The sequence below is a fragment of the Panthera leo genome, chromosome F2 (genome assembly GCF_018350215.1).
Source record: "Panthera leo isolate Ple1 chromosome F2, P.leo_Ple1_pat1.1, whole genome shotgun sequence".
In the NCBI taxonomy this organism is placed as follows: Eukaryota; Metazoa; Chordata; class Mammalia; order Carnivora; family Felidae; genus Panthera; species Panthera leo.
In genome coordinates, this window is record NC_056695.1 from 41,475,981 (window position 1) to 41,497,085 (window position 21,105).

At 40.3% G+C, this 21,105-nt stretch overlaps 2 protein-coding genes across 8 annotated transcripts in view; one reads left to right on the forward strand and one right to left on the reverse strand.

Moving 5' to 3' along the window:
• Positions 1–5,304, forward strand: part of INTS8 (integrator complex subunit 8) — a 52,791-nt gene extending 47,487 nt beyond the window's left edge. For both annotated transcript variants that reach the window (XM_042924396.1, XM_042924398.1), the window contains exon 27: positions 5,185–5,304. In XM_042924396.1, coding sequence (XP_042780330.1) covers positions 5,185–5,301 — 117 coding nt within the window. In that variant the 3' untranslated portion in view covers positions 5,302–5,304. The remainder of the gene's footprint in view (positions 1–5,184) is intronic.
• Positions 5,305–5,398: 94 nt separating this feature from the next.
• On the reverse strand, positions 5,399–19,504 carry CCNE2 (cyclin E2). Of its 6 annotated transcripts, none has more exons than XM_042924402.1 (12): positions 19,470–19,504; positions 17,526–17,565; positions 17,329–17,431; positions 17,199–17,252; positions 16,117–16,268; positions 14,879–15,014; positions 12,313–12,459; positions 11,190–11,285; positions 9,771–9,905; positions 7,784–7,895; positions 7,154–7,311; positions 5,399–6,778 (listed from the first exon to the last, which is right to left on the reverse strand). In XM_042924402.1, the coding sequence occupies exons 2-12, from the start codon at positions 17,537–17,539 to the stop codon at positions 6,665–6,667; spliced, it is 1,221 nt and encodes a 406-aa protein (XP_042780336.1). In that variant the 5' UTR covers positions 17,540–17,565; positions 19,470–19,504; the 3' UTR covers positions 5,399–6,664. The 6 variants fall into 6 exon arrangements, with proteins under 6 accessions (XP_042780336.1, XP_042780338.1, XP_042780334.1 ...); XM_042924404.1 differs by lacking the exon at positions 19,470–19,504 and adding an exon at positions 18,765–19,004 and having other exon boundaries at positions 17,329–17,428; XM_042924400.1 differs by lacking the exon at positions 19,470–19,504 and adding an exon at positions 18,765–19,003.
• Positions 19,505–21,105: the final 1,601 nt, after the last annotated feature.

A 21,105-nucleotide genomic window follows, 5' to 3' on the forward strand; every position in this document is an offset into this window, starting at 1 on the left:
GAAGGGCCTTTGAAATTTTATTTTCTATAAACATTCTTTAACTTCCCTCAGGTCTCCTGGAATGTCATCTTAGTCTTCCACTCAGGTCATGATCTCACAGTTCATGGGTTTGAGCCCCACGTTGGGCTCTGTGCTGACAGCTCAGAGTCTGGAACCTGCTTCAGATTCTGTGTCTCCCTCTGTCTCTCTGTCCCTCCCCTGCTCGTGCTCGCTTGCTCTCTCTCTCTCAAAAATAAATGTTTAAAAAGAAGAAATTAAAAAAAAAAAATGTCAGTGATCATTTCCTGAGCATCTTATAAAATAGCCATGTCTTTCTCTACCCTTTTTCCTCCAACACTCTTTTTCTCATTTCCCTTTTGAAAATGTCCTCCATTATACTTCTGATTTACATCTGACATACTATATATTTGCTAATTTATTGGCTGTTTCCCCACCAAAAACTTGGCTTTGTCATAGCTGATACCTAGAATGGTGCCTGGCACATTATAGATGCTCAGTAGTTATTGATAGATGAGTTATCTGTTTTTAAGTTTGACTTATAAGCCAAAGTATTCTAAAATTTTTTAGTGTTTATTTAGAGAGAGAGGGAGAGAAAGAATACCAAGCAGGCTCCACACTGTCAGCGCAGAGCCCAACACGGGGCTCAAACTCACAAACCGTAAGATCATGACCTGAGCCGAAATCAAGAGTCAGGTGCTTAACGGACTGAGCCACCCAGGCGCCCCAAAGCATTATAAATTTATGGCCATTTTTACTTGACTAATACTTGCTGCATCAGTATCACCACAGATAATTTTTCTTGTTGCTTTCGCTCATGCTAACAAAATTATGTGCTATTGTATATCTTTTAAAGCTTTCTGCATGGACTAAGTTGTATGGGCATTATTTGGAGGGGGAAAATAATAGTATGTTTTTTAAAAATCAAAAGGAAAAAGAACATGAAGCCAGCCTACTTGATTGGAGGCAAGTCATTCTCCATTTCCAGCTTATCCACAGCTGGTAGGCATACTGAAGTTGTCACGTCTCCAGTGCTATTTCCAGACCGTCTCTACTTGTATCATTTTAAGCCCTTTCTCCTTAAAAGTTTACACTTGTCTCTTTAGTAGGTCATCTAACCAAGCTACTGGTTATTCCTCCACATGCATCAAAATATACGTGATTATTTACCCAACATCCTTATCCATAGCTTTCCAAGTTTGATTGTTACCTTTACTTAGCATCAGCCACCCACACCCATAGCCGTGTCTTATTGTCAGAATTGTTCTACCTAAGATCCATCTGCCAGTAATTTATCCTTCTCTTACTTCCTGGCTCCCATGTTCCTCATGGTCAGTGAGATATTCAGGTTAATGACCAATTTTTCCCCAGTCTGTCAGCCCCTTCCCAGCTTCCCTTCCTTCCCTACTCACTTTGAATATGGCAAATACCTATGTGTACACTATCAAGAGGTGCGGATTCTGCTGGTCTGAGATAAGGTCTTGGAATCCAAATTTTAAGTTTCCCAGCCAGTTCTGATTATGACAAACCAGGTTTGGGAACCCCTGCTTATCTATGACTGACTGTCAAAACTACCCTTTGGTCAATATTTTCAGCATTTTGGGGCACCTGGCTGGCTCACTTGGAGTGTGCTAATCTTGGGGTCGTGGGTTCAAGCCCCACACTGGGTGTAGAGATTACTTAAATAAGTAAAATGTGAAAAAAAATGTATATTCAGCATCTTTGCATTTTTGTCTTTCATTTCACCTGGAAATATTCCAATCCTGAATCGGTTCAAAAATTTTGCTTTTTTCCCCGAGCCACTGAGTTTGGTTGGAAAAAATCCTGCCACCATATAAACTGTGGTGCCATTACCAAACCATGGTCTCAAAGCTTAGCTGGCTTCTTATCTCTTTTGTGTTATGGGCCAGCAGTCAGTGGTCTGCTTTCTTTTCAGGGACTATTTTAGACATTTCCTGTGTTCAGCCCCCTCTCCTTTCTCCCTATTCCGTACTTCCTTGCCTGTGTTTGGAATAGACCAGAAAAGACTATCAGCTCCTGTCCACATGGGAGTTGTAGTTTTGGGAATTGTGGCCTTATAAGTACCAGCTTCAAATCCCTCCTTAAAATTCTACCTCTGTGCTCATTGTTAAGTGTACTCTTAGTAGGAGGTTATGTTACTTTTTTTTTTTTTTTTTAAAGGAAATTTATTAAGGGAGGAAAGGGTATTTGGTTTTTTAAGTTACTTAAATTCAACTTAGTTAACATACAATGTAATATTATCTTCAGGTGTATAATGAACTCATCACAGTAAGTGCACTCCTTAATCCCCATCTTTTTTACCCATCCCTCACCCACCTTTCCTCTGGTAGCCATCCGTTTGCTATAATTAAGAGTCTGTGTCTTGGTTTGCCTCTCTCTTTTCCCTGTTTTCCCTCTGATCATTTGTTTTGTATCTTAAATTTCACATGTGAGGTATTTCGTATGGTATTTATCTTTGATTTATTTCACTAAGCATATTACTCTCTAGCTGCATCCACATCATTGCAAATGGCAAGATTTCATTCTTTATGGCTAATATTCCATTGTATTATACATATATATATACACACACACATGTATACATATACATATATGTATGTACACATATACATACACACACACACACATATGCACACATACCACATCATCTTTATCCATTCATCAGTCAATGGACACTGGGCTGTTTCCTTAATTGGGCTATTATAGATAATGCTGCTATAAACATAAACATAGAGGTACGTATATTTTTTCCCCCCAAATTTTTATTTGAATTCTAATTAACATACATGCAATATTGGTTTCAGGGGTAGAATTCAGTGATTCATCACTTACATACAACACCCAGCAAGGCTCTCCTTAATACCCATCACCCATCTAAGCCCACCTCCCACCCACCTCCCTCCAGCAAACCTTAGTTTGTTCTCTATTGTTAAGAGTCTCTTATGGTTGGGGTGCTTGGATGGCTTAGTTGGTTAAGCACCTGCCTCTTGATTTTGGCTCAAGTCATGATCTTGCAGCTCATGAGATTGAGCCCTACATCAGACTCTGCGTGGACAGTGTTGAGCCTGCTTGGGATTCTCTCTTTTGCTCTCTCTGCCCCTCCCCCCCTCAAAATAAACTTAAAAAAAAAAGAGAGTCTCTTATGGTTTCCCTTTTTTTTCTTCCCCTCCCTTATATTCATCTGTTTTTCTTAAATTCCACATATGAGTGAAATCCTGTTGCATTTTTCCTCTGATTTCACTTAGCATAATACAGTTTAGCTCTGTGTCGTTGCAAATAGCAAGATTTCATTCTTTTTGATGGCCGATTATTCCATTGTACGTATATATGTATATCTGTGTGTGTGTGTATGTATATATATGTATGTGTGTGTGTGCGTGCACGTGTATACACACACACAGACACCATTATCTTTGTCCATTAGTCAATGGACATTTGGGCCCTCTCCATAGTTTGACTATTGTTGGTAATGTTACTCCTTGATGAAGGCAAGTTTTTAGGCTTTTGATTCAACCTGTTCAGTGACCATTAATTAGTTGTCTCCTCTCCTGTATTGTCAGCCTCTCCCATAGCTTATAAACTATTTCATCCTTGACTGTACCTCTACTTCCCTTGTCCCTTCTCTGCCCAGTTCTGTGAAGCTCTCGACCCATTGTAATTTGACTTCTGCTGTTATCACTCTTAACAGTTCTCTCAAGGATCACCAATATCAAAGTCTGTGGATGCTTTTCAGTCTTTATCCTGTTGACATCTCACTTCTTAAAATTCTTTATTCCTTTGGCTTCCCTGACATTATTTTCTCTCAATTTTTTTCACTGACTCTTCTGCCTTTTCTTCTGTCCTTTTCTTCATGAGCATCTCCCTCTGTCTCCCCCTTAATCTTGGTTTCCTCAGAGTTTAGTCCTTTGGTTATTTTCAGATTGCCCTACGTTCTCTCTAGGTAGTCTCATCCACTCATGGGTTTAACTACCCACAGTGTACATTATTTCTCTCAAATCTCTGGCTCCAATTCCAACTTCTGTCTTATACTTTGGATTTTTATAGCCAGTCATCTTTGTGTTATTTTATCTGTTGGAAATCATTCTTTAGTCATATACCCTATGACTAGGTTTTTCCACATGCACTCCTTCATGTTGAAACGGTGTTGACGGTTAGTCTTTGTTGTTTAAAGAAGTTATAATAGGGTTTCTTTTTAAAAAATACATGATTTATTTGAGAGAGAATCCCCATAGGCTCCACATTGTCAGTGTGGAGCCCCACATGGGGTTGGAACTCCTGAACTGTGAGATAATGACCTGACACCAGGAGTTGGATACTTAACCATCTGAGCAATCCAGGCACCCCTGGGCTTCTTTCTTTTTTAATCTAAAGGTAATTCTAAGATCCTAAAATACATTCTAACAAAATGCTCTTTGGCAGATTATACTATAGATTTTTAGTAGGCTGAGGTATTCTAATTATGAAAGAAATGAACCACTTATATAGGCTATCATAATGCTGAGCAACTACCTGTTTTTGCATATTAAAAAAGTAAAGCCTTTCCTGGAACATGAATTTTGATTTTTCAAACTATTTTGTAGGAGCGTTAATTAACTGTAAAAATGTGTTGGATGATATGTAGAGCTTATTTGCTGGTATTTTTAGTCAAATAAACTTACATGAATTAATGTTCCTGTAGATAGTCTTTTCTTATCCACAGGGGATATGTTGTAAGACCCAGGTGGATGCCTGAAACCATAGGGAGTACTGAACCCTATATATAGATATTTATGTAATAAATTATTAAAAATATTGTTACAAATGTTACAAATATTATTACAAATATCAAAATATTGTACTCCCTCTTCTTGGGATGATGTGAGGTGAATGATGTAGGCATTGCGGTAAAGCATTAGATTACTTTGGACTCTGAGACCTGTTAGGAGGAGGATCATCTTCTGGACCATGCTGGACTTCAGATAAGGGGGAACCTACTGTAATTCCATGAACAGTGGCTAGGCATTTGATCTTTAAGAGTGGCTCTGAGTCTGTCTTTGTTAATTTCTTCTACACCTCCCATCATTTACAGTTGACTTTGTTAGCATGTAGGTAGTTTTGTATTATGTATACTAGCAAGACTTTGTTTTTGACCACACCTGTAATAACATCACCTTTCTGTTTTGGAAGATCAAAGCCATCGGTCAGACAGAATTGAACGCAAGCAACCCAGAAGAAGTGTTACAGCTGGCAGCGCAGAGAAGGAAAAAAAAGTTTCTCCAAGCAATGGCAAAACTTTACTTTTAAACAGTTAGTTAAAAATTTTTAATTTTTATTTTTTAAACAATGGGCTAAAAATAAACAGTATTAGATTATATAATACATATTTACACATTTAGTGGTGTTTTCTTTTCAGACAAAATACTGAAACAATTTAAAAACAAAAACTGTACAGAAGACTTCATACCATAACCACAGCTTAAATTTATAATTTCTTCAAAAGAAGAGATTCATGTATCCAGTAAGAGAATAAACTAGCAATCTGGTATGCTTTGTTTTCTAACTAGACCCACTTTCGAGGTTGAAATTTCATTAAAAACAAACTAAAATATGTAGAAGTAGCTAGTCTATACACAGCAAGTTCTTACGTCAGGGTTTTGTTTTGTTTTTAATAAATAATCTAGGAGTCAGTATACATTTACTACTTTTTCTGCCTTATGAAAACAGAAGTTTAGGCCAAGTGTTAAGCTTTATCACTTTGTCCTTAACTCAGTGTAGGAATTTAAAAACGACCTTAACAGTTTTGCAAACATAAATAAAGTCTTAGTCACACTAAATTAAGAAAAAATCCTTAGGGATGTCTTGGAGTTAGTAAAGTGACTTTCTCATATAAATAGGTTGAAAGTATACTTTTTCACTTAAATTGTGATGTACAAAAAGTCATTATAAAGCAACCTCTGTGTCAAAGCCCAAAGTAGGAGCTACACATTTATCTTGTTTAAAATTTCTTTGGTATTCCCCCTGTTTAGACCACAGTTTAAACACCATGTTCATTTAAGCCTTACTGATTAAAAAATGTTATGGCAAGGCAGATGAAATAAAAAACAGATTAAAGTTCACCTTTTGTAAAAATTCAAGTTTTATAATAGCTTGCTACAGCAGCTGTAGATAAATTAGTCACCTTATTACAAAACTAAATCTTTGTAAACAAGTTTAAATTTTATTTTCAAAAACCAAATTGCACTAGTCAAGACAATATGAATTTTGAGAATCTAAAAACTAGATTCAAAGTATTGTATTACTCAATGTCGCCTTTAAGGTGGCACTTACCTAGTCTAAAACTCCAATGATAAAATTCTTAGTTTATCAAGGTAACACAGTAATACTGGATTAAAAAAAAAAAATTATGGCATAAAGCGTGGCTATCTTCTATCCAGTCACCTTGGGAATGAAGTCATCTTTGTAAACAAGTCCCGCTGTTTAAACAGCTAATGTAGGAATTTCTTCCTTAATGCCAATTTTAAGTGGTTTTTTAAAATCGAAGAATGGCAGTGAAACTTCTGAATTGGCTAGGACAGTCATAGCACTATTTTCCTGAAAACTTTAGTAGTTCAGTTCTAGGAAATTCTACCAATGGTCAATTCCAACTTGTTTGCTTAGTTAACCTTCGTTAGTATTTTCCTGGTGGTTTTTCAGTGCTCTTCGGTGGTGTCATAATGCCTCCACTGCACACTGGTGACAACTGTCCCCCCTTTTGAAAGGTGTTTACATAATTTACTTCATCCTATACATGTGAAGAAATCATGCAGAGATTAACAGGTAAGGTAAAGCACTGATAGAGTAAAACAAAGTCAAACCAGACTTGGATATTAATTTGAGACTACTTAGACCTCATGAAATGGTCTCTTTAGGTCTTTGCAAGCATGACTAGTCCTATTCTAGAGGTTGCAACAGTTTGAACTGAATATAGCTGTATTTTTAAAAAACTCTTACTTGGACTACTGGCATTAATCTTGAGACATTCTACAAATTTTGCTGTGACATCAGTGTGCCCATTAGAGCTTTCTATCTTGTATCACTGCCCTAAAGTATTTCTAGTATCCTTATTAGTTTCAGTAACTTACTAGATATAAAATGAAAAGCCCCACAAGAAACATACCAGCATAGCCAGATAATTTGTATGTGTCTGGATATTGTGTCTGTCTTCCATAGAAATCTTCTTAAAAATCTTCAGCTTCACAGGATTAGTACTTTTTACTACACTGGCAAAAGGCACCATCCAGTCTACACATTCAGAAATGTTGTCCCATTCCAAACCTAGATAAAGTTAGGAAAATGTGAAGGTTACAAGAGAAATTGTCAATATATTGGCTTGTCCTTCCGATTTTAAAGATAATTTGAGAGTGCTAATCTGCTTTAACTTCTTAGAATTGGATTTTGGCCTTCTAATAACTGTTCATAAGGTGACTTATTTTGTGGGAGAAAAAGACTTAGAGCTTCTTAACCCGTACCTTCTACATATGAAACTGAAGTTGTCAAAACCCAAAGAACTCTTAAAGCAGGGCAGTGACCAAGCTGACTGACTTCAAACGGATTTAAATTCCATTTGACCTTATTTTTTGTTTATGGATATATACCGAAGATGAGGAAGGACTTCTAACAAAAGAGAAGGTAATTGCTAACCTAATGTTTTCCATTAAAATTTTAAACTGTTTAATAGGAAGCTAAAGTTGATAAATTAATAGTCCCTTGTGAACATGTAAGAAGATAACAAAATATAGTGCCTTACCTGAGGCTTTCTTAACCACTTCAATAGAGGTAAAATGGCACAAGGCAGCGGCAGCCAGGATTCTGTACTGGAATTCTAATGAGTCGATGGCTAGAATACACAGATCTAGAAGCTAGCAAAGGAAAAAGCAAACGTACATGTAATTAGGAGAAAGGATGAGTAATCAATGTTGCTACTAAAGATCAGTCAGCTATAATTTTAGAGTACTTATGATGTGGACCCATGTGCCAAGAATTGCTAAAACTACAGGGATCCAAAGATAATTTCCTTCAGAGTGGTGGCTCAAGCCAGGAAGTGAATAGGCAAGGATTGTTATGATGCAGCATGGTGTGTAGCAGTAGGAAAGGCACCTAATCCAGAGTGGGGAAGACCTGTGCTGCTGAAATCTTAAAAGACACAGTAGCCACGAAGATTGGGAGGTAGAGAGTATTCTAGGTGTAGGGAATAGCATTTGCAAAGATAAATGAAATATTACTTTCCCTTGGGACCTCTAGTTCAGAACAAAGGAATTCCTTTCCTTCATTCCTTATTTTAAAAGGGAGAGGGGCGTAGGTAGAGAGGCACAGATTAGATCATAGATTAGCCTAGATTAGATCATAAAGGGTCTGTAAATTTAGTTCTGATTACTGAAATTATTGGAACATTTTAAATCAGGAAAGATACATTTTAAGAATGATCCTTTAGAAACATGTTCCCTTCTGTGTATCTGCTTTACTGTAATCTAAACAGTGAGATTATTTAAAAGGCAATATAATCTAGGTAATAAAGAGTATAGTAGAATTGTGTAAAAGGGCTAGATTTCAGAGGCTAAGGTAATACTGTCCATGGAATAAACAAATTATGTTTGCTCCCATTGTCCAGAAGGTAGAAACATGAGAAGAGTTAGAAATAAACAATGTAGAAATAGTAATTATTAGCTTATCAAATTTTTGTTCTCTATCAAAAGGGGATAGCTGCTTATGATACTTTAGGATGCTGGCAATTCTGACAGAAAAAATAAGCCCTCATTAGAAAGTTTTACAAAATGAACCAATTCTAATTCAGTTTTAGTTCATAAGGTGTTTACTAGATTTAAAATACAAATTAAATTTCAACCTAGGTTATTTATTTTTTTTTTCTTTTTTTTTTTTTTTTTTTTTAAACATTTTGTAAAGTTTTTTTTTTTTTTTTTTTTTTTTTTTTTTTTAACGTTTATTTATTTTTGAGACAGAGAGAGACAGAGCATGAACAGGGGAGGGGCAGAGAGAGAGGGAGACACAGAATCTGAAACAGGCTCCAGGCTCTGAGCTGTCAGCACAGAGCCTGACGCGGGGCTCGAACTCACGGACCATGAGATCATGACCTGAGCCGAAGTCGGATGCCCAACCGACCAAGCCACCCAGGCGCCCCTCAACCTAGGTTATTTAAAACCCAACCCAAAATACCACAGTTCCTTCAGTTTCTTATGTAAGCTTTTCATATTCTACATAGAATTCGAACATAGATTTTTCTCACTTATATATGGTAGTACAGCAACCTTTAAGATACATACGAGAAGCAAGCAGGAAAGAACATTTGCTATGTTGGCCTACAAAAGCATAATTTGAAATTAGATTTTTTAAAAATGTTATAACTAATCTTAATTCTAATGTATAAAATAGGTACAGTGTGTTCAAATATGAGGATAAGATTATCATACAGAATAATTTCCTATCATACTAAAGACAGCTGGCTGCTAAATACCAAAAAGAGGTATTTAACACTCTACTTTAAACCCCTAAAGAATGAAGAGTACTCATAATACATTTAAACTGAAAGTTTAAAGTCTGTTCTCTAGAATTATTAAGCAATGTAAATACTGGGAACAGAATTTTATGCATCAGCAGTTTTGTTCTAGTCAATTAAGGAGTGAATTTAATTCATTACGATTTTTGTTGTATAATTTATTTAAGACTGTAAATGCACTAAACAGTTACAATAAACATTAGCATATCTGCAGTGAAAATACCTGAGCTATTTGAATGAACTTTTCCTGAGAATACTGAGGTAGAAGAACTTTAGGAGCATCTTTAAGAGCATCAACTTGGAGGAAGAGATTTAGCCAGGAGATGACTGTTACAGGACAGAGTTCCCATTTTAAAGCCTGTTAATAGTATGAAAACACCTGTTAGTAAATGTAAGTATATATACACTGTAATATATAGCTAATTTACTAGTAGTCCTTTAAAAGCTTTCTGCTTTAGGCCTATTCTAGGAATTTTATTCTGACCCTTATTTTATTAAAAGTACTTATAGATACTTCAAAATGTAAAGCTGCTTATATTTTACAGTTTATTAATCTAGTTCCCTTTTTTATTCTCTATCTTAACTTAATAAGCTCATTGAGCCTAATATTCATTCCTTTTTTTCTCATTTCTTGCAGCCCCTGGTCTTCCAAATCTATTCTCTACTTTATTGAAACTGCCATTTTAAAATTATATTCAGTGAACAAAGCGAATTCCATTCAGATCTTCCAAAAACTGATCTAGACTTTTTTTTCCATGATCTTTAATGGCTCCGGTCAAAATGTAAAAGTTCAAAACAAAAAAGGCAAATCTTAATGTATCATATCTGTTCCTTCATGAAGCTTTGGGACTTTACCATTTACAAGCAGTCTAAAGTAATTAGGGGAGAACAAGAGAGTATTGCAGAGAATTCCGTCTTCTCTTTACATCCTCATACTGTGCTTCATGTCTGAATCTGAGTAAGTTTATTGTTAGAACAATATCAACATGCCAGCAAGATCCCATTCTAATAGAGCTATCAATATGAATGTTTACAGACTGTAAGCATAATTTAGAAGACATAAATTTGTAATTTACAACACAGTAAATGAAAGTCGTGTTTTCTTGTGTGTCCTGTATACAAAGTTATGATGTCCAAATTTAATAACATACTTTCTAGTAGCTAACACTCAGCCTTTACTCTAATTCAGAGCCTGATTAAACATCTTTTGGGTTTTTTCTCCACCATTTTGCTTAATAGTCCTTTTTGGCATATAGAAAGGAAAAAAGGCAGTGAAATAATTCTCATTCTCTGTTGGAAGAGGGGAAAATCAGAATATTTGAGTGTCACTGTTGGAATTCATTGATACATACACATGGTATGGTAATTATACTTTTCAAAGCATTTCCTTAATCACTTTTAAAGCAGTATATTCTCATTATAGAAAACTTGAAAGACACAGAAAAATGGTCTACAGCTTAAGTAAATTCTCCCCCCCACCCCCACTTATCCATACCATTGTCAATATATTGATGCATTATTAACCTCTTTGAACTGGATCTTAATGCTGAATGAAATCTGTTTTGACTACTTACAGTGTGTTCTTTGAGATTGAGTAGCTAACTGTTAAGTTACTAAAACTGCAACTAGAATCACTTAATACCTTTAATATAATAAGTTCCATTCTTAAGATATCCTCTTCACTGCAGGCACCATCAGTGACATAAGCAAACTCTTGGAGCTTAGGAGCATAGATTTCCTTTGAAATGGATTTTAAAAAAACATTAGGTGTAGTTGAGACCGAGATTAAAACAAAAAGAATTCTACAGAAACCACTTAACAGGCTTTGTTTTTAAGGACAGCTTCATAAAGTGATTTTAAATCTTAGTAATGATACGTTTCTCAGATGTAGGAGGTGAAATTAGCCAACTACATTGAAACTTATTTTCATAGGCTTGATCTTGAATTTCAGTTAATAAGCAACTAGAATATTAGGTCGGTCTGAACAGTCCAGAGAACAAATAGAATGATCAGAGTAGAAGAGAGGCCTGTTACAGATGAGAACAGGCTAAAAATCAAGATTTCAGTCTAGAAAGCTACCTGAAACACAGTTGAATTCCAGAGAAGGGTAGACTAAATATAAAATTATTCACCAAATTTGGCAGGATTGGGAGATAGCCCTTAAAGCTCAGAACAAAAATATCGAAGAAAAAAATAAATTCAAGGAAATTAAGGCATGTTTCACAGTCCTCCTCCTGCCCTCAAGATGATAAAGGTTTCAAAAATCTCAAAAGAAATTATGATAATCCAAAATACATTGTTTAAGAAAACCAGATGGAGATTGTGTGAAGGAAAACCTCAGGCCAGAAAAGAGTTGCTTTCTATCCTGGCACCGCCAGCAGACACAGATAGAGACCATTATTCTAACCCAGCAGAGCTATTTATTTCATTTGATTGGTCAGTTAGTTTTCAAAGACCATTCTATTGAATCCAAGTGCCATAATTATGTATTGGGACCACACTGGTATATTTTGTTTGGCAGAATGAGACATGGACTATTTGCCTACATTACATTTCCAGAATCTAAACCAGACACTTAGAATAGGCTCAGATACTACAAAAGGAAGTATATTTATCCCTCCATACAAATCAAGAATGTTCAAAAAATGTTTTAGGGGAAAAATAAATCCACTTATCTTAGAGTTCATATCCAAAGTTGTAGGGATTGATGTGATGTAAAAAGAGTTTAAGGTAAATCTATCTGTGGATAAACTTTGAGAACTTACCTCAAGTTTGGAAGCAATGAATAATGAGGTAATTCCAATGAGCTGAAGCATATTTTTATTTATATCCTTTTGTGTCAACATAAATCTGTCAAAAAAGTCTTGTGCGAGGTAAAATGTTTCTCTATGAAGTGTGTATACTTCACATACCTAGAGAAGGATCCAAATATTTACACCATCATTTGATGAATTTCTTCAAATTAGAAAGTTAGATCCTAACATACCAGTCTTTAGAATACTTTTTTTTTTTAAATGTTTATTTTAGTGGTGGGGGGGAGCGGGTAGGAGTGGAGTGGGAGGGTGGGTAGAGAGAGAATCCCAAGCAGGCTCTGTGTTGTCAGCGCCAGAGCCTGATGCAGGGCTCGAACTCACAAAGTGTGAAATCAGGACCTGAGCCAAAATCCAGAGTCAGAGGCTTAACGGACTGAGCCACCCAGGTGCCCCTGAAATTTTAAGCCCAACTTTGTTTTTTAGGATATCAAAGCTGAGATTGGGCAAGGGCGAGGAGGGAGACCAATGTTAACATGTACTAATAGGATAAAAAGAATCTATTACCATCCTCATTTACTAGTTTTATTGTTTTATTTTTTTGCCCCACATGGACTTTATTCCCAGATTCATTTACATTTTTACTGACTGTGAGCAAACTTTTCTATTAATTTCCTGTTTATTGCTGATAAATGGGTAAGTTCTCATGCTTAGTTTATATTTTTAATTCTAACAGCCCTAAATGATGGTCTTCACTGTTCTAGGCAGACCTTTAACAACAAAATAACCTTTCCCTTTAATATTTTTTTAACTTCTTTTTTCCATGTTTTACTGCATTGGCTAAGAATTTTTATAGACAAAAACTGGATGAACAACATTGGTGACATATAAAGTCTTGATCACATCCCTTGTTTCTGACTGTACTGGGAATTTCCCAAATGTTTCACTACTGTTCTTAATAATAAACAATGTCTGTCATTTCCACACTTATTATAGGCAAAGCTTTAAATTCTCAAAATAACTCCAGAAAGTGACCATTATCCCCATTTTGAGGATGAGAAAACAGGGATAGAAATACAGGAGGGTTTTGTTATTGTTTTTAATGTTCATTTATTTTGAGAAGGAGCACGTACGTGTACGAGCAGGGGAGGGGCAGAGAGAGGGATCCCAAGCAGGCTTCAGGCTGTCAGTGCAGAGCCCGATTCGGGGCTCAATCTCACAAACCGTGAGATCATGACCTGAGCTGAAGTTAGGAGTCAGATACATAACCAACTGAGTCACTCAGGAGCCCTGAAATACATGAGTTCTAATAATGTGTTTAGGAAATCTCTTAGTTTACTACATATTTTGAAATGAGGAATAGAAACTGAATTTCAAAAAATGTCTTTCACATCTATTGAGACTTGATGATTTTTCTCCTTTAAACTATTATGGTAACATTTAACCTATCTTTATGTTTCTAGACTGAAAAGATATACTAAGAAAAAGAATGTAATGCTCTACTCTGTTTATTCTACCCAGTTTTGCATATAATCCTATTTAAGGGAAAATAGCAATAAGTTTGGACAGTCCAATCCAATTCAGATTGGATAAAAAGTCAATGTAACAAAAAGGAAAAAAATTAAAAATCTGTATGATTGTGTTTAGGTTGCTTCCATGATCACTAGGTACTCCCAAAAGTCAAAACCCAACCACCTTCTTGTACCCATATGATTGAAATATAATCTTGTCTTCCAGTCAGAGTAAGAGATAAGATAACCTGACTGCAAAGAACACCATTTTATAGTCCTTTTTAAAAAACTTTTCTGATAGCTTCTGAGATTTACTCTCGCGTTGTTGCACCAAAAAGCCGAGTATTTCTCCCTTAGAATGCTTCATTTCTATCTTAAACACAGGGAGACTACAGAACAAATATCCAAGGGCTGGAGGAAAATAGGTTTGTTATCAACACAAGTAAATTCTTGGAATTATTATCCAAAGAATGGGAATGGGCTTAAACAAGAGAACGTTTTGGGCATAGATCTTTAGGGACTTCAAAATCACTGTAATTCCTTTAGATTAATGGTACAGTGTATTTCTGAAAGGAATAAAAGTATATAATAAAGGGAAACAATTGAGCATAGAGGGCTTGGTACTTCTGGATATTTAAAGCCTCCTTATTTAGGACTTAGAAATCAAGATCCCAAATCATAATTTGGATTCTGGTGATGCAGAAAAGGACTTCTGAGGGCCCTGAAGCTTAGTCCTGGTTCTTCACTTTGTATAGCAGAATGTAAAACCTTGTCAATTACATATTCTGTTCATCTTGATTATCCTCAGCACCTAGTGCCTGGTACACAGCAATACTAACAGGTACCAGGAATTCCTAATTGGGTTTGGGTTATATGGGATGTAGTGGCTGTGTTAGGATTTTACTCTCACAAAGTAGACATTTGCCATTTTGGTACCATCAACTACAGTAAGGACCCCCCAAAAATATTTGCTGCTGGCCATGAATAATATACCAAGGGCACCTGAAAAGCACATTTACATCTTAAATATTTTTCCATCCTACAGAGAGAAAGGTATTAATGGAACATACCTCTAAAAGCCAGTCTAGAAGTATTGACCTCATCTGTGGTTCCAGGTCAGAATGCAGAACTTCAAAATGTTTGTCATGAACATATCTAGTCTCTTTTTTTAGCATGTTTAGCCAAACATCATTTGAGCATCCCCAACTATGGAAAGGGGTAGAAAAGAATCACTATGTGACCTACATAATATACAACATAAATTTTCAGACACTGAAATCCAACTTCAATTAGAACTTGAAAGGAGCTCTTTAGAAACCAGTTCTTTAGCATGAAAAAACAGAGGCTTGAAATTATACAGCAAGAACTTAGACTAGACTTCAAGAGTACTTTCCCCAGAGCAACACTGAAATTTTAAATATTTAAGCATATAATCCCAGTAGAGACAAATCTCATCATCTCCAAACAGATCATCAATAGTAGAATCACCTAAAGTGGTGGAGGCTGGCAGAGTATAGTGAAGGGGAAGGTTGGCAAATTTAAATGTCTTAGTCCACTAATTTGCATATAGAGCCAAATAATACTACACTATGTGCTTTGTATAAGCTGTACCTCTTAGTCCTATTCATTAACTAAAAAACATATAGACCTTACTAAGCTTGGTAAGAAGTAAATACGGTTGATACACCAAATGAAAATGTTGTATGTTAAAATGCTTCCATCTTAATTTAGAAAAATCATTTAAACTCCATTTAAAAGGTGTTCAGCTCCTCTCCCCCACTCATGCTCAGTCTCGCTCCAAGCTCTCAAAATAAATGTTAAAAAAAGTTTTGGATTTTTTTAGTGGGGGAGGGGGCACCTGGGTGGCTCAGTTGGTTAAGTGACTGCGGCTCAGGTCATGATCTCACAGTTTGTGAGTTCGAGCCCCGCATCAGGCTCTGTGCTGACAGCTCAGAGCCAGGAGCCTGCTTCGAATTCTGTGTCTTCCCCCGTCTCTGCCTGCCCCTCCCCCATTTGTGCTCTGTCTTCTGTGTCTCAAAAATAAATGTTAAAAAAATTTTTTTAAAGGTGTTCAGCTCTTCTAATGAGGCTTGCGGTATTCAAAGAAACGAAAATAAATTTAAAAAATCAGTATTTTAAACACCCATATCCTTTGTGAACAGCAAAGTATTCTCAAAATAATACATGCATAAATATCAGAGCAATTTTTGTATGTTTTTATAGTGAAGGCAAAATAGGACTCAAAATAGTACAATATATTAAATTAGTACAACTTTAATTGACATTAAATTCAAAAAAATATTCTTACCTTAAATCAGGCAAAGGTGAAGGATTAATAAAAAGATTTTTAAATCTGTAATTTGTAAATCTGGAGAAGTCACTTGTTCCTATTTCTTTGTGGGGTGTTTCAATGATTATACAAGGACTGATCCCTCCAGATAATACAGGTGGCCAACAATTCTGTCATTAAAGAAGAATTTGTGCAATAGAAAATCACCTTTTTGTCTTGGATCTTTCATAAATAGAAGCTAATATCTCTAAACCGACTATAGTTCTTCCCAAACACCATCGTTAACATTGCTGATAATCTAGTTGACATTTTATAAATAAGCCATACAGCTCCTACTGATCTTCAAACAGTTTTAACAGGTGGGGTGTTTTAGAAAACAATATAATTCTGAAAATACAAGACATTCGGCATTGGGGGAGGAGAGGAATAAAAATTCATCTGTGGTCACATCACTTTCAAGATTAAAAAACTGAAGTTCTTCCCTTTTTACAATAGTAGCAAGGGCACCTTGTTTTATAAAAAGCTCCTCCCTCATCCCTACCCCCCAACCCTTTAAGCCTGCTCCCATACTTCAGAGTACTATAAGGCAAAACCTTAAAAATGGAATCAACCAAAGTCAATTAGTTTAATATTTAAAGGACCCTTTCCCCAACCAGTGCTGGTTTCAAAGAGAACCACGTCTCTAGTGTTCTCTGTACCACACACAGAATGGGTAGCAAGGGGCTGGGTGCCAGTCTGTCAGTGACTTCACATCCTATTTATGCCCAAAGGAGCAGCTATTAGGACCCTCCACTAGCCCGAGAGGGAACAAAGAGCAGTACATTGGACAGATTAGGCGGGCCCTGGTGCACCAGGCGATTCCAAGAGGGAGGGATTTACAAAGAGGAACCAGCTGCTTCAAGGCAAACTTACTCTGCAGCTGTAGTAGGATTTAGGCACATACAAACCACCTAAAGATCAGCACCTTCCTGCTGACCTCGGGTCATTCCGAGTAAGTGTCAGAGGTATCTTTCTGTTGCACAGCAATAACGCAATTCAATTTTTATTTGTCCTGCATTCGTTTCACCCAACCCCCCCCCCCCAGTCCAGTTCTGCATTACCCTAATCTCATACTGATGTCTCTTGGTGACCTCCTCTTTTCTTTTTTTGACATCCTGGAAAATAGAAAAGACCACTGTTAAACTAAAGTCCCAGCAAAGAAGTTCTCTCCTCCCTCTCCCCTTAACTCACCTGGGCTGTTTTTCTCTTCTTGGCCTGAATTATCTGGGCTTCTGGAGGGGAATCCGTCTGGCTGGGCTGGGGTTGCTGCTGCTGCTTAGCTTGTAAACGGCTACTACAGTGAATTTTTTAAAAGGAAGTTTTATAAGTCAAGAGTTTGAAACGCAGCAGCTAACTTTTAAACACATCTACAAGACAAATAATGTTACCTGCGTCTTGACATTCTCTTCTTTCAGGTGTGTGAAAGCTCTGGAGAGGAGAGAGGAAAAATGAGAGTCAAATATTTTGTCACCCATATTCTCCCAGGTGCCAGTCAGATGCTCATTCAGGGGTTACAGCTGAGTCCTTCAGGAGGTGGCCTGAGTCATTTCACCGTGCTGTCTTACGCACTACAATGGTTATTTCACGGGATTAATTTTGGACACATGCCTACGTCTCAACTGAACGTACAGTCGGGACGCGAGTGTCTTTGAGAATTTACAAAGCACCCCCAGCAAGGAGGGAGATCTCCCCCAAATGGGTCTTTTCTGCGCCCTCCGTCCTCTCTCCCATAACCCCTAGAGGGGCCTGGGCAGCGCCCCCACGTCCCCCCCCCCTTCCATCCTGGACAAGCAGCGGAGAGAGAGGGGGTTGTGGAGGCGAAACGCTGTGGAGAAGCCGGTTCCGCGCCAATTTGGAGAGCGGCGGTGGCGGGGAAGCAGGGGGAGGAGGGAACTGAGACTTGTGTCACGTCCTTCAGTCTCCGTTCCCTCCTTCCCAGCCCCACTGGGCCCTGCCTGTCGCTTGGAGGGGCACTGGGACCCCGACTCCAGATAAGGGGTGGGAGCGAAGGAAAGCGAGTTAAAGAAAGGGGAAAACTGGGCTGGTCGGGGAGGTTTTCTCTCCGGGAAGGGGACCCAGACCCCGATCCTCTATCGCGCGGTAGAGCTCCCCTAACGAGGGTGGGAGGGAGAAGCCCCTGCAATGAGGGTATTTTCCTTGGCCTCCCCTTCGGGCAGCCCTCCACCCCCGCCACTTCCCCGGCCCCCTGCCAAAGATCCTGACAGGAACGGAACGCGGGGAGCCATCCTCCCGACCCCCCAGCCGCCTAATTCTCAGCCTTCCCATATTTCCTCCCGCAGGCTCCCGCCCGCGGGAAGAATCGGCCCTGGGGGCTTTCTCTCCTCCCTCACTCCTCCCTACGCCCAGCAGCTCCTCACCGCTAGACCCGCTACCGCTCCTCTCTCAGCTGGCGCCGGCGCCAACCCAATATATAGGCCAGGCCGGGCCCGCCCCGCACGCATGCGCCTCAGACTGACACCTCCGGACTGCGCGCTCCCCTCTCCCGCGCGCCCGCCCCGCAGGCCCGCGCGCCGCGCCCTGCTCTCAGTCCGCGCCCGCCCACCCCGAGAGGCCAAGGGCCTGCTTGCCTAGGCCCTCAGTTCGCGTTCACCTGCTCTCCACTTCACCTGCCTGCGATGCCTGGCGGCGGGAGGGAGTCTCTCAGAGGGCCCTCCTCCAAGGTTCGGCTCCCCACCGCCCTGCTTCCGCGTCTCCCGCCAGTAGTTTCCAATTCCCTCCCGCCCTCAACTCCCGGATCCCTTCGGTGTCGGGCAGCGGCTCAATCCCGGCTTACGACCAGGTGGAGGCGACATGGGTGAGCACAGAGTAGCCAGGAAGTGGCCATCCTGTGGTGCTCTGTGGCTGTGCCGCTAAGTGTTCAAGGAACCCGGTTATTGCGGATGAGACGCCGGGACCAGGAGGACCCGCCCCTGAGGGAGGAGCGCCACTTTGGCTGCCGAACTGGCCAATGGGAGGCGAGGACGGCAGCACAACGTGGAGAGGCTGCAGAATGTAAACACAGCCGGGCGCACGGCTAGCCACGTGTGTCTCCGCGCCGCCCGTCGGGTCTGGGACCACCGGGGCCAGCCGTGGCGCCCCAGGACAGCCAAACTCAGGGATGTCTGTCTTGCACTTTGCTCCAGCCCGCCGACGGAAGAGGTTCGTATCAACCCTGTTTTCCCGCTCCCTGCTCCGCCAACCCGGTTGCCTCCCGGGGGTGGGTCTCTCTGCACTCCGCCGCCCTGCCTCTGCCAGGCGGATTCCCACTGCGAAGTCCCCGCGCGCAGGAAACGCTCGCGCTAGGCTTCACCCTCCCTTCCTGCCTACCGGACCTGCAGTTCCGGGGTTCCCCAAAAGTAAAATGTCTCTCAAGAGCAGGGCCGGGGGCGGGATTCCACCCCACAGCTCTCTGGGGTCTGACCGGGAAAACTGCCCCACCACGTGCCCGCCCGGGGCCCGCCCGGCCGGCCCCGCCCCGCCGCCGCCAGCGCGCCCTGCGGAGCCCGCGCGAGTTGCCCGCGCGGGAGGGAGCCGCCCGCCTCCGTACTATAATGGCAGGAGGCGGGCCCGACGCGTTTCGTTCTCTTCCCACCTACCCCCATGGCTAAACCTGGGGGAACCCTCGTTGCCCTTATTACCGCCCCGCTCCATCGCGACCCAAGACTGGACATCTCCCAGCAGGACATGCCGTTGATACTTCGCAAACAGGTTTTGCGGCGGGAGCAGTGGGGCGGGGACGCCTACGGGAACAAAGACCCCCGCGGTGGAGGAGCCGAGCGCAGGCTCCTTGGAACTCGCGGCAGCTCGGGCCGGACGCTGAGCGACCAGGTTGGGTGCTTTGCCCTGGCCCGGCGCGAGCCGCCGGGGTAGGGCCGGGGAGACCCAGGTGCCGAGGCTGGCGCTGCGGCGCGGCCCAGGCGGGAGCCCTTCCCGAGATGCACCAGGAGGCGGCGGCCGGGACCGACCCGGGACCCCTCCCGCACCCCCGCCCCGCGCCCTTTGTGCCGCTCCGCCTGTTCGGCGGAGCCTGGAAATAACGGCTGCTCTGCGGGGTTTTGGGCCCGCAAGGCCAACTCTTTTTCACGCTTTCCTTTTGGATTCTTACTCATGCGACAGCCTTGGGACCCCGGCAAAGTAATTCTTTTTCTCCCGTCTTTATGCCTGAGGAAATAGTAAGAGTCTTTCTTGCCTCAGGTGCCATAGAATTAGGAGAGGCCCAGAATCTTGTCAGTGCCCAGAAGCTTGATACCATTTATAATGCTTCTGATGGCGCTCTCGTTAGGGGAGGAGTTGCCTCCCTTTCGCACTCACCTCAAAACACTTTCGGTGTAAAGCTTAGAGATAGTAAGAAAGGGGAGGTCTTCCAACAAATGTGTTACCTTGACATAAGCAAAACTGGTGTGGCCTAAATGAATGAATTTGATAAAATGTACAGAAAACTAGGTACGTCGATTAATATTTGTAGGATTAACTTTGGTGTATGTATTGTATGCTCAGCACTGGGCTAATTAATATATTACCCGTAAACAAGACTGTAATTAGAAGTGTACTTTGGTAAGTGCCCTTGACTAGGAAGTGAATAGAGTACAGTCATAGTAAAGGAGAAATTAGAAGCCATCTCAAGACTGCTTTGTCTGGAAACCAACAGGGTGAATTCTGCCATGTTACAAGTACCTGACCAATAGTTAAGTGGGATTAAAAAGAAGGTGAGTTTACCTTTCAGATGGATCCAGATTCCAGCCCTGCTCTGTTGCAAGTTACTGAATTCCTCTGAGCATGGATTTTCTCTGGAAAAGATAGAAGGCACCCATTTCAAGGCTCTTTTTAAAGGTTACGTTTGATAATGTATTAGAGACCCTCTCTTGTGTATGTAACTGTCACAGAGCACATGCTCAGTGCTCTTTGCTCACCTGTCCACCTCCCTTACTCGTTTACACCTGTAGAAATTGAGTTTGAAGGATCCTGAAT